Source organism: Schistocerca gregaria, chromosome 3 (assembly GCF_023897955.1).
Source record: "Schistocerca gregaria isolate iqSchGreg1 chromosome 3, iqSchGreg1.2, whole genome shotgun sequence".
In the NCBI taxonomy this organism is placed as follows: Eukaryota; Metazoa; Arthropoda; class Insecta; order Orthoptera; family Acrididae; genus Schistocerca; species Schistocerca gregaria.
Window position 1 is genome coordinate 715427724 of NC_064922.1, and position 14107 is coordinate 715441830.

Below are 14107 nucleotides of genomic sequence, written 5' to 3' on the forward strand. Positions count from 1 at the left end.
AGTGAGTTCAGCATTGGTAAGATGAAGACACGAGCTGAAGTGCCAGTAATCACATTCTAGACCATCCGTTCTGACACTTCATGATCGTTTGACAGACGATGAAACTACAAGCAATACAGAGTGAAACTATCATTCACAATATGATGCGAAGCTACGTACACTAGTATGGACACATACCTTAAGCACATCTAGGAACAGTATCAATATGTGGGATTTCATTGTAAATCGTTAGCAAACGAGCTGTAATTGGAATTGAACTGGGCACTTCATTTTTTGAGGATTTTAGGTATCAGGGTCAGGATCTTCATACATTACCAACAATGGGTGTGGGTTAGCAGAAGCTAGGTGTGAGACGGCCTGTCTAACACCTGAAGGCACTAAAGAAACATTCATTATTCAAAGATAAACAATCATTTTGATAATGGGCACTTTTAGTAACTGTGGGATGGAGATGGCACATGCCATGGGTGCAGCGTGGCAAGTCAGTCATAACAGCAGAAGGAGCCATGGAGTTATCACCCAGCGATGTCACAGGGTCACTGGCGATATTTTACTTTTGTTTTCACTTACGTTTCTCAGAAATGCTCGCAGCCCCAGAAAATGGATAACCTAGGCATGGCTCATCACACGATAGACTGCGTCCCAAAAGGCAACTTCTAACGCTTTCTGAAGTGTGGCTGAGTTATTCTGCAGCTGCCCAGTAAGAGAAAGGCCATCAGGAACTAAGTCTACCTACAGGTTCAGAGGTGGGTGCTGGCAGTGGTATGCCACTATGATGTCATATGGTGGTCTTCTACCTGTGCTCTTTGGTTACACCATCACAAAGCCTGTTGGAAGGGGGCATCCACACCTTCCCATCACTCCCTTCCCAACCATTGCTTCCCTTTCATACCCCTCGACTCTTATAACCGCCATCTGATTTCTGTACGAATTGTAAATAGCCTTTCGCTCCCTGTATTTTACCCCTGCCAACTTCAGAGTTTGAAAGAGAGTATTCCAGTCAACATTATCAAAAGCTTTCTCTAAGTCTACAAATGCTAGAAACGTAGGTTTGCCTTTCCTTAATCTTTCTTCTAAGCTAAGCCGTAGGGTCAGTATTGCCTCACGTGTTGCCACATTTCTACGGAATCCAAATTGATCTTCCTCAAGGTCGGCTTCTACCAGTTTTTTCATTCGTCTGTAAACAATTCGCGTTAGTATTTTGTAGCTGTGACTTATTAAACGGATAGTTCGGTAATTTTCACATCTGTCAACACCTGCTTTCTTTGGGATTGGCATTATTATATTCTTCTTGAAGTCTGAGGGTATTTCGCCTGTCTCTTACATCTTGCTCACCAGATGGTAGAGTTTTGTCAGGACTGGCTCTCCCAAGGCCATCTGTAGTTCTAATGGAATGTTGTCTACTCCCGGGGCCTTGTTTCGACTCAGGTCTTTCAGTGCTCTGTCGAACTCTTCACGCAGTATCTTATCTCCCATTTCATCTTCATCTACATCCTCTTCCATTTCCATAATATTGTCCTCAAGTTCACCGCCCTTGTATAGACCCTCTGTATACTCCTTCCGCCTTTCTGCTTTCCCTTCTTTGCTTAGAATTGGGTTTCCATCTGAGCTCTTGATATTCATACAAGTGGCTCTCTTTTCTCGAAAGGTCTCTTTAATTTTTCTGTAGGCAGTATTTATCTTACCCCTAGTGAGATAAGTCGCTACATCCTTACCTTTGTCCTCTAGACATCCCTGCTTAGCCATCCTGCACTTCCTGTCGATCTCATTTTTGAGACGTTTGTATTCCTTTTTCCTGCTTCATTTACTGCATTTTTATATTTTCTCCTTTCATCAATTAAATTCAATATCTCTTCTGTTACCCAAGGTTTTCTACTAGCCCTCGCCTTTTTACCTATTTGATCCTCTGCTGCCTTTACTACTTCATCCCTCAGAGCTACCCATTTTTCTTCTACTGTATTTCTTTCCCCCAGTCCTGTCGATTGTTCCCTTATGCTCTCCCTGAAACTCTGTACAACCTCTGTTTTAGTCAGTTTATCCAGGTCTCATCTCCTTAAATTAGCACCTTTTTGTAGTTTCTTCAGTTTTAATCTACAGCTCATAACCAATAGATCGCGGTCAGAGTCCACATCTTCCCCTGGAAATGTCTTACAATTTAAAACCTGGTTCCTAAACTTCTGTCTTACCATTATATAATCTATCTGATACCTTCCAGTATCTCCAGGGTTCTTCCATGTATACAACCTTCTTTCATAGAGTGTAGTAGGTATGTGTGATTAGTTAGCAATGGTTAATACGACAAACTGTCTCAGCGACAAATACGAGTAAAGAGCTATCAATAAACTTAGTTCTTTGAAGTTTTGTTGGTTGCTGCATTAAGTTTTAGTTACATAGGTGTAGCTTAAAAATCAGTATTTCTTTCTTATTTTATGATCCTGTTTTTTCTGGCTATTTACTTAAACGTCTGAGAATTACTGAATTTTCTTCAAATCACGCGTTTCACTGAATGTTTTGCTTCATATTTGGCAGAAATCCAACGCCAACTGACGAGCTAGTGCATTGGCCAAGAGTGACTTCTGATGACCTGTTGGAATACCTGGATATAGGCCAGACACTGCAGGTGAAGAAAGGGCTCTTCCAAGAACGAGTAGACTTCTGGAGATCACTGCCTCTCAGAGAAACACAGGAGCAGACCAAAGCCAGAGAGGACCTGTGATTTTAGATAAAATGGACGCCAGTTTTTCATTGAAATGTACGAGAAAATTCTCTTGAAATAAGACTATGCAGAAAAAGTTCAATGTTGTGTTTGTTGTTGTCTGTGAATATACGTACCACTGTCGTTCGAGAATTATCAAATGACTACAGAAAATGATAAATTAAGTAATTTGTTTTTAATCATAGGAAACAAGACTTCTCTAAATGGGATTTTTTTCGATTTGATGGTCATTGTAATTATAATGATAACAAAGAACATTTAATTACTCCTTGGAAGAAAGCAATGCTTTGTGTACTACTGAACCTCTCCTACAAAAGTGTATATTTCAATTTCCAGGAGTGAGGATATCAAAAATAGTACTAATTCAAATGAATTCCACTAATAAGGTTCGGTACGCTTGTTACTTCACTAACAATTCAATTTGTATGACAATAAACTAGTGGACTTTTCAAGTGCAAACCTAACAGCAAAATGTGAAACAATTGTACAACACTAAGGAATAAATACCAAACAACTGTTGTTTGCTTGTGTTTTTTCGAGTGATTTTTATTTGAATTCGTTACACCTATGTGCTTAAATTCCTTACAAAGCAAACTTATGCTATCCGTCTAACTTTTCACTGTAATAATACATCTTTGCAAAACAAATTAATTTATTTAACTTAATTATGTACGGATTTTTAAGTAGCCATAACTAATTTGAAAATAATTTTGTAATTTTTTGTTCTTTTCTTTCTCTAGCTCTGGCACTTTTTCCTTTAACAACTATTTCATTTTACTTAAATTACCTATATTTTTGCCCATTGTTTCCAATTTTTGTTCCTTATCTTTTGTTAATAAATCTGGAATTGAGAGTTGGATTTCGCTAATACTAGAAGCCTTCCTTAAGAAGATTTTGCTAATGATATGAGAAGTTAATATGAATCGCATTGACTGTCTATTGTTCGCATTACAGCCTTACGCTGCGTACGCGAAAACATATGGTGGAACTGCTTTGTAGCTGTCTCTGATATCAGATACCTGAAGCTTTGTAGTGTCTACATTAGTCCATATCCTTGTTTCCTGCGTGAGACCGTTGAATGTATAACTTTTCAAAATCCCGTCAGAGCATCCAGATTTAGTCTCTCAGCACATTCCCTAAATTGCTTAAGAGAATGGCGGTATAGTGCAATAGAATAAAACTGTCAATTCCTCACTTATATTTAATACTAGCCTGTTGTTCATTTATAACTATATAATGGTCAGTAGACATTAAACTCAATAGCTTGCCACCCATAGATTTTATGAAGTGTAATCTTTGAATTACTGTTACCGCAGGTTAAATTAATAGGTATGTTTTCTGTCCAGGGTTACCAGTGCCAGAAAAGTTCCGCGGATTTGTATTCACTGGTGATAAAATTCTAATACTTTTCACAGAGGATGTACTGAAGACAAGGACTACAGACGAGACCAACAAGCATTATCGCGTCCCATTATATATGAGTATAGCTGTGGTGATACAGTGAAGAAATCATCAGTATCGGGTTCATTAATCCCTTCGCATATCACTTCTCGTTAACAGATTGTACTGTTAGTGGAGGAGTAGAGTTAACGTACATATTATGTATTTAGTATATATTTGTCTTTGTGCATGAGAAAGTAAGCAAATGGTACCCCCTCATTTGAACACGCTGACATCTTGTGTGGTGACTTCGAGGATGACGATCTCCAAACAATGAGACAACGTGACTTTCTGCTGAACGAAAGCAGCGATAATCTTATGAACAAGATGTAGTCCTCGTTTCGTGGTCCACTGAGATGTCAAAAATAGCAAACAAAGCAGAAAATGATGAAATCCCATGGGTGGTGAGAATGGGGATAATGAAAAGGATAGTGGAAATTACACTCCGGCATTTATCCTTACAGTAGGCTGCATTGTTTATACTTATATGGACTTCCACAGATATTCTACAATGAAGCCACGTGTCCATATACATAAGCTGTAGTCACGTAGTGTGTAGTAGTACCCGTAAGTTCTTAGTCTTTACCCACTGAAACATTTTCCTGGAATCGTTGAGTGCAAACACAGCGAAACAGTAGCAGCGAATTGCTTGTAAAATGATGCGTATTTTCTATTAGAAGAACAGGGCTAGAAATGAAGTGCTACAGTATTCACAAGCTAAGTATTTATTTATTTATTTATGCATTTATTTTACCTGGCAAGATTAGGGCCTTCAGGCCCTCTCTTACACCTAACCAGGCATACTCAGATTGAACGAGTTACAGTTTCTAAATAACATTAAGGACATTTAACGTCTTATGCAGTATTGATGCTAAACAAAAAAAATTGAGATTATAACAGTAGTACAATGATAGTTATAACAATAAAAATAATTATAACAATCAAGAATAATAATGATAATAATAATGATAATAGTAATAATAATAATAATAATAATAATAATAATAATAGTGACTAAGTATATGAAAGTAAACATACATTTCTTTTGTGAATGTCAGTTAGTTGGGAATTTTCTCGTTATATTCTTGCAGCTTGTGAGTTATTCTCATCGAGCAGAGACATAAGACGATAGAATGGGGTGAAAGAGATATATAAGAGGTAGATAGGTTAGAGGAAGAGAAAAAGAATGGTAAAATTCGAAGCTGTGATGGAGAGGAGAAAGAAAGAGATGGGAGGGGCACAACAGTGGTGGCTATACCGTCCCTAATATGTAAGTTTTGAGTTCCCTCTTGAATGTTGAGTAGTTCTGGATAAGTCGCAGATCACAGGAGAGTGCGTTCCATAGTCGTATGGCTGAGATGGAGAATGACACGGAGAAAGATTTTGTGTTATGTAAAGGTACAGCCAAGATGATAGACGTATCCGATCTGGTATTGCGATTGTGGAATGATGATAGATGTTTATAAGGGAATACTGTCGTGAAATGGTTGCTTCGCTGAATATAGCCAGATGTTAACCAAGTCTACCTATCAATTTCCGGTAGAAGTTGAAAGCCTTCTACCCTGTTGAAAAATTACACAAAATATTCAGTTAAAAAATTTTGAAACAAGTTGAATGCGAATTTCAATCACGACTCACGGATCGCCATTTGACTCAGTAATTCTTATGACAAAGGCATTGCTTATTCAAGTTCAATCACTAATTAGTTTTTGATGAAACAGATTAGTAAGTTTTGATCAAGAATGCTGTAACATGAAAGCATAACTCTATACTAAGCTTCATCTTGTAGACGAAACCCATACAAGACAATGTATTTCCCATCCTCAGAACGTGAAATTACAAATCCTAACAAACAACGACGAAGATTATGTTGAAGAGTCTGTCTGCAACACATCGACTTACGAGATAGCTGTAAATGCAACGGAAGACAGTAAAAGAGATCTTTGCGAAATAAAGAAATGTTCGTGGACTGGGTGTGGTCTTCTAGGTTTCTGTGCAGTAGCTTCACGTGAGGCATGGAGGGTGTTATGCAACGAGGTTACGAAAGAGCTCCTCATCATACACCGTCTCAAAGACCTGCAACACGTAATCGTTGACAAGTTTGGGGGGGGGGGGGGGATGGAAACCAGATTTCTCCTCTCCAGGCGTACCATCCTAGCTCTCGTCTTATGCTACTTAGGGAAACCACAGACGAGCTAAGTAAGAATGGCTGAGTGCTCTGAGAAGGGAATAACGGTGGCACTTAAATGTAGCTTTTGTTTGTGTGTATAAAAAGCTGATGCCACCAGAGCCATTTTCCATGAGGCACAATTGGCGCAATTACTACGCCACAGTTTACATTCGAGAGTTCTTGCATGCGGTAAAAATATTTGGTTGAAACTACTTGTAACTGTTCAAGTTGTTGCCACACGGCTTCCTTGACCTTTTATCAGAGTTTCATCGCTCTATAAAGAAAATTATTAACTGTGCGCTTCACGAATGCAATGCCTACAGGTCAGTCTCCCTCTGCAGATCAGTTATACTCCTGGCCACTAAGAGCATCAAGGCCATCCAAAAAACTTTCAGTAGCGTGAGAATGTGATAAATCATATAACTGCACAAAACTGATCCTCAAGATAAAAGATTCTACACTACATACGACGTACAGTACCTGTTTCACATTATGGAACTATGTATATTTGCTAAAGAAATTCGAAGAAAATTAGCGAAGGCATGCAAATATCTTCCAGAAAAGAATACTTCCGACAACTGGCAGTATATGCTTAAAAAGAGATTAACTCACCAGACAGCTCAAAAATATTGTAATCTCTATGCTGTCTGTTCATTCACCTCAGCATTTATTCATAGAGAACTGTCAGTGATGGGGTGGAAGTTAGTGAGAAGAGAGAAACAGAGCTTAAACACATTAAAATGAAAATAACTGATCATTTATCGAAACATTAATTTGCAATGTAGCACAGACCTTTGAACTTTTAAAACAAACCAGAAATTCATATTCCATGCCTCAAGGGAGAAAAATTCGTATTTAAGTAAATAAATAGAATTAATTAGAAAATATTTCACTTTAGGAATGAAGTTTTTTTAATGTCTCTTTGGAATGACATATTTACATCTAAATTTGTTGACGTAGTAATGGTTCATGTGTACCTGAAAAGACTGAACTAGTAAGCAGTAGAGCAGAGCAGATTCGAGGACCAAACAAGTTATAGGCAGTTAAATCCAGTGATAAGATAGCAGGTGATAAGTCTTCTGGGGTATCATGTTACACCCGAGGCAATTGCATGAAGTATATTCAAGGTCACCCCGTCTTCCGGAGACATCCTAGCATGCACCTGAAGCAACTGCATGTGGTACACTGAAGGTAGTACGTAACCCTATACTCAGTCAAGCAATCACTCATGGTTGTAGAGTAGTGTGTTTTACGTTCAGGATAAGTAAATAACCCGATACTCCGCCCATGTATCTCGGACCAAACGTGACACAAAATGTGTAGGAAAGTGAAGGTCACTATCTCGCGACCCTCTCCTTTTCTCTCTGGACAAAGGGGTATATATTAAAATGATGGGAACCGCCTCCTTCTCCACTTCCTTTTTTTCTATTTCAACTGAATAAACCTCATCATTCGTCTGCTCACCACAGAGGGAGCATCAGGCTTATTATAAAACAGAATAAATTAATTTATGTATTATTAGCGATGATTTCTCTCCTTCTCTCTCTGTAGGTCAATTCCCATGGCTAGTCGTTTTGCACTCTGCAGTGAAAGCATAAGATTCTTTTGTAAAAAATAATACTGATATAATAAAGTACCTTACGAAATTCTCTTTCAGATCAGTACTGTGTGCTGGCCCAGCGCTCGAACCTGAGGCCTTTGCTTTTCACGGGCAAGTGCCGTGAGGTACTCAAGCACCTTCACTACTCATCCTCACAGCTTTACTATCGCCAGTACGTCAATCCTACCTTCCATATCTCACAGAAACACTTCTGCAAAAGACTAGCGCCCCTGTAGGTATATGGCCTAGCCACAGCTTGGGGGATGAGCTACTTCATAAGTAAAGCTGTGGTGTCAGGTTTTAAGTCGTGTCTGGTTAGCTCAGTCAGTAGAGCACATGTCTACGACAATCAAATGTCCCAATTCCGAATTCTGGTCTGGCACACAGTTTTGATCAGCCCTTGTATTGACACTCAGCTCCAGAGTGAAAATTTCATTCTGAAAAAAATCATAGTTTATTGGCAACGAATTTTTATTTCTGTTAATAATTTTGTTTCATTAATTAACAACAGTTTTTCAAAGGTTGTTGAATTTGTGCGATATTTACAATAATTCGTCAAAGCTTTTTTTCACAATAGCTACTTTTTTCGAAATTAATTTGCTGACAGCGAATCTCTTGACATCAGTTGTATTACTTACAGATCTACTACCCAACAAGGTCAAATGTAAAATTCGCGCCAGACTTGGGCTTGAAACGAGATTTCCTGCTAACAAAAAGTGAATGGTCGTCTTAACCATTTCAGTTACCCATGTGCAATCCTTGGACCAACTAAAACTACCTTATACACTCCTGGAAATGGAAAAAAGAACACATTGACACCGGTGTGTCAGACCCACCATACTTGCTCCGGACATTGCGAGAGGGCTGTACAAGCAATGATCATACGCACGGCACAGCGGACACACCAGGATCCGCGGTGTTGGCCGTCGAATGGCGCTAGCTGCGCAGCATTTGTGCACCGCCGCCGTCAGTGTCAGCCAGTTTGCCGTGGCATACGGAGCTCCATCGCAGTCTTTAACACTGGTAGCATGCCGCGACAGCGTGGACGTGAACCGTATGTGCAGTTGACGGACTTTGAGCGAGGGCGTATAGTGGGCATGCGGGAGGCCGGGTGGACGTACCGCCGAATTGCTCAACACGTGGGGCGTGAGGTCTCCACAGTACATCGATGTCGTCGCCAGTGGTCGGCGGAAGGTGCACGTGCCCGTCGACCTGGGACCGGACCGCAGCGACGCACGGATGCACGCCAAGACCGTAGGATCCTATGCAGTGCCGTAGGGGACCGCACCGCCACTTCCCAGCAAATTAGGGATACTGTTGCTCCTGGGGTATCGGCGAGGACCATTCGCAACCGTCTCCATGAAGCTGGGCTACGGTCCCGCACACCGTTAGGCCGTCTTCCGCTCACGCCCCAACATCGTGGAGCCCGCCTCTAGTGGTGTCACGACAGGGGTGAATGGAGGGACGAATGGAGACGTGTCGTCTTCAGCGATGAGAGTCGCTTCTGCCTTGGTGCCAATGATGGTCGTATGCGTGTTTGGCGCCGTGCAGGTGAGCGCCACAATCAGGACTGCATACGACCGAGGCACACAGGGCCAACACCCGGCATCATGGTGTGGGGAGCGATCTCCTACACTGGCCGTACACCTCTGGTGATCATCGAGGGACACTGAATAGTGCACGGTACATCCAAACCGTCATCGAACTCATCGTTCTACCATTCCTAGACCGGCAAGGGAACTTGCTGTTCCAACAGGACAAAGCACGTCCGCATGTATCCCGTGCCACCCAACGTGCTCTAGTAGGTGTAAGTCAACTACCCTGGCCAGCAAGCTCTCCGGATCTGTCCCCCATTGAGCATGTTTGGGACTGGATGAAGCGTCGTCTCACGCGGTCTGCACGTCCAGCACGAACGCTGGTCCAACTGAGGCGCCAGGTGGAAATGGCATGGCAAACCGTTCCACAGGACTACATCCAGCATCTCTACGATCGTCTCCATGGGAGAATAGCAGCCTACATTGCTGCGAAAGGTGGATATACACTGTACTAGTGCCGACATTGTGCATGCTCTGTTGCCTGTGTCTATGTGCCTGTGGTTCTGTCAGTGTGATCATGTGATGTATCTGACCCCAGGAATGTGTCAATAAAGTTTCCCCTTCCTGTGACAATGAATTCACGGTGTTCTTATTTCAATATCCAGGAGTGTATCTCAGTGTCTACAGTCTTAGATCACAGTCCACTTAATTCATCATCTAACGCTCAAAACATTACTTGAATTTCCGCAACAGGAAGAATGAGACAACAAGTACTTGAGACCAATGTCTTTATCATCATGTGCAAACCTAGGCTTGTAATTGGAAACCGCTCGATTCATATATTACTCCAACTGGATGTGAGTTCAGGTAGACAGTCTCCGCAAATAAAATGTTTAGGTGGATTAATGAGACGACAGTGGTTGTTTGTGCTGATTTTATTTTCTCTTTCTGACAGTCTTTATTTTTAACTTAGTACTGGCTATTCCAGTAGCTTTTCTGTCTGAGCATCAGAACGGAGAAGCACCGAGGGTACTGGACAGGAGAGCCATAAGTGTGGCTTGCTGAAACAGATCCCTTTTGGGCTAACAGAACAAGGTCTTCGCAGAACTGCCAGCAAGGGATTGACAGGTAGGAGCAGCCCTCAAGTTCTTTTGAGGAAGGTCGCCTTGGCTAGAGTCAACCTATTCATGCAGTTTCCTGAGCGTATACACTTTTAATGGCCAAACTGAAATCATTCATCCATGGTAGGTAGGCATCAGTGCCATGCTGAGAAAAGTGCAGTCATTGAAAAACACCTCCTACTATCTGCTTACAAAAATCGAAACAGCTCTGACATATTAAAAGTTCACAAGGTATGGAAGAGTTGATGGAAAGCATCGTACCATTTTATTAGCTTTTCCCATGGCCAGTTATGTGAGGCTATCTGCTGCCTGAGAGGGCACCAAATGGAAAATTTGATGTGATATTCGGAGGATGTAAACGCACGACAAAGTTTTTAGAAAATAGGATAAGAAATCTAGATTATTGTTTTTTTAATATTTCGCCTCTTCAGTTGGAAGATTATGGTACAAGGAACCAATTTCACCACTGGTGGAATGATATAAGTTTAAGACGACTGGCTGCCGAGACTCTTGGTGGGAATAAGGGTGTAGTCAATTTTTTCCTGGCTATAACCGGTGCGAGAGTGTTACTGAGATTATCAAGAAAATTCACTCGAAAACGTAACACGAGAAGCATTGTGCGTCATGGAGAGATTAACAATTGAAATTTTGACTTAAAACTTTCTGAGAAGACAATGGTTCAAATGGCTCTGAGCACTATGGGACTTAACTACTGAGGTCATCAGTCCCCTAGAACATAGAGCAAGTAAACTCTAACTAACCTAAGGACATCACACACATTCATGCTCGAGGCAGGATTCGCACCTGCGACCGTAGCCGTCGTGCGGTTCCAGACTGTAGCGCCTATAACCGCTCGGCCACACCGGCCGGCTTCTGAGAATAGTCGGTCAACATATTACTTTTGTACATCTCATGGCCACGACGAGAAAATTCGAGCAATTGTAGCCAATGTAAAGGCTTAGCGACAACAATTCTTAGCACACGCCACTCGCAAATGGAACAGGGTAGGGGTATAAGTTAGTGAACCAGAAGTACCCACCCCCACACACTCTTACGTAGCTTGAGGATTATGATGTAGGTGTAGACTTCAGCTGTGGACTTGGTCCTCAACGTATCGATGGTGCACAGCTTTTGTATCAAGTGGAACAACAGATTCCTTAAGCAGTGTTGCGTACAATGTTCGAGATCTCCACAGAACTGTTCTACCAACAACCGTGATGAACCGGTCTGTTGATATCGCACCACCAATAATTATGAGCGTACTTTGGAGCTTTATCATCTTTCACCCCCGTGAAAAAGAAGTCTACATTCATGTTCCGGTTCACATTCCCACGTTCGTCAGTGCATTCTCAGTTCCGTGATAGTCTTCATTTCTCCAGTGAGACAAAAAATCACTGTAATCGCAAAGTCAAATATTTCGATATGAACTAATACCAATCCCCACCAAATAAGTATGCCAAATGATAATTCACTCACCTACTTCTCACAGTTAACATTCTTCGGTTGCAATTTTCTTGATTTCATGAAAGATTTAAATAATCCTTAATCTCAAACCATTTTGTAATAAATTAAAGATTTCACTTCAACCATGTCTTTGATTCGAGTAACCGTTGATACCCGTGTTAATCATTACATTGCATATATTTATTTCAGTGTTGTGTCTTAAGGGTGTCTGCATCATAATTAGTTTTCAGACTCTCTCTCTCTCTCTCTCTTTCATACAGCTCTCCATGTTACTCTATCCTGTGCAAGTTTCTTCATTTTCCAGTACCTACTGCAACCTACATCCTTCTGAATCTGCTTAGTGTACTCATCTCTTGGTCTCCCTCTACGATTTTTACCCTCCACGCTGCCCTCCAGTGCCAACAACTGGTGATCCCTTGATGCCTCAGAACATGTCCTACCAACCGATCCGTTCTTCTAGTCAAGTTGTGCCACAAATATCTCTTCTCCCCAGTTCTACTCAATATCTCCTCATTAGTAATGTGATCTACACACCTAATCTTAAGCATTCTCCTGAAGCACCACATTTCGAAACCCTCTATTCTTTTCTTGTCCAAGCTATTTATCGTCCATGTTTCACTTCCATAAGTTGCTACACTCCATGCAAATACTTTCAGAAACGACTGCCTGACATTTAAATCTATGCTCGCTGTTAACCAATTTCTCTTCTTCTGAAACGCTTTCCTTACCATTGCCAGTCCACATTTTATATCCTCTCTGCTTCGACCATCATCAGTTATTTTGCTCCCAAAATAGCAAAAGTTATCTATTAACTTAAGTGTCTCGTTTCCTAATCTAATTCCCTCAGCATCACCCGACTTAATTCGACTACATTTCATTATCTTCGTTTTGATTTTATTGACGTTCATCTTATATCCTCCTTTCAAGACACTGTCCACTACGTTCAGCTGCTCTTCCAAGTCCTTTGCCGTCTCTTACAGAATTACAATGTTATCGGCGAACCACAAAGTTTTTATCTCTGATCCATGGATTTTAATTCCTACTCCAAATTTTTCTTTTGTTTCCATTTACTGCTTGCTCAATATACAGACTGAATAACATCGTGGATAGGCTACAATACCGTCCCACTCCCTTCCCAACCCTACGGTCGTAGGTTCGAATCCTGTCTCGGGCATTGATGTGAATTACAATTACAAGTCCCATAGTGCTCAGAGGCATTTGAACCTTCCAAACCACTGCTTCCCTTTCACGCCCCTCGACTCTTATAACTGCCCTCTGGTTTCTGCACAAATTGTAAATAGCCTTTCCTTCCCTGTATTTTACCCCTGCCACCTTCAGAATTTGAAAGTGTGTATTCCAATTAACATTGTCAAAAGCTTTCTCTAAGTCTACAAATGCTAGAAACTTAGGTTTATCTTTATTAAACTGTCTTCTAGGATAAGTCGTAGGGTCAGTATTGCCCCACGTGTTCCAACATTTCTACAGAATCCAAACTGATCTTTCCCGAGGTCGGCTTCTACTAGTTTTTCCATTCGTCTGTACGTAGTATTTTGTAGCCGTAGCTTATTAAACCGATAGTTCAGTAATTGTCACATCTGTCAGCACCTGCCTTATTTGTGATTGGAATTATTATAGTCTTCTTGAAGAATGAGGGTATTTCGCCTGACTCATACATCTTGCTCACCAGATATTATAGCTTTTTTAGGGCTGGCTCTCCCAAGACTGTCAGTCGTTCTAATGTAATGTTGTCTACTCCTGGGGCCTTGTTTCCCCTAGGTCTTTCAGTGCTCTGTCAAACTCTTCAGGCAGTATCATATCTCCCATTTCATCTTCATCTACAGCCTCTCCCATTTCCATAATATTTTCCTCAAGCACATCGCCCTTGTATAGACCCTCTATATTCTCCTTCCACCTTTCTGCTCCCCTTTTTTGCTTAGAACTGGGTTCCCATCTGAGCTCTCGATATTCATACAAGTGCTTCTCTTTTCTCCAAAGGTATCTTTAATTTTCCTGTAGTCAGTATCTATCTTACCCCTCGTGAGATATGCCTGTACATTCTTA

General features: G+C 41.1%; 1 protein-coding gene across 4 annotated transcripts in view; it reads left to right on the top strand.

Annotated features, from left to right (window-relative positions):
- The window catches only part of LOC126355184 (venom carboxylesterase-6-like), a 345553-nt gene that overhangs the window by 143368 nt on the left and 188078 nt on the right, over positions 1 to 14107 (top strand). The window contains exon 10 of one of the 4 annotated variants that reach the window (XM_050005405.1): positions 2530 to 2620. The exons of the other annotated variants lie outside the window; for them this stretch is intronic. Coding sequence (XP_049861362.1) covers positions 2530 to 2620 — 91 coding nt within the window. The remainder of the gene's footprint in view (positions 1 to 2529; positions 2621 to 14107) is intronic. 4 annotated transcript variants of the gene reach the window in all.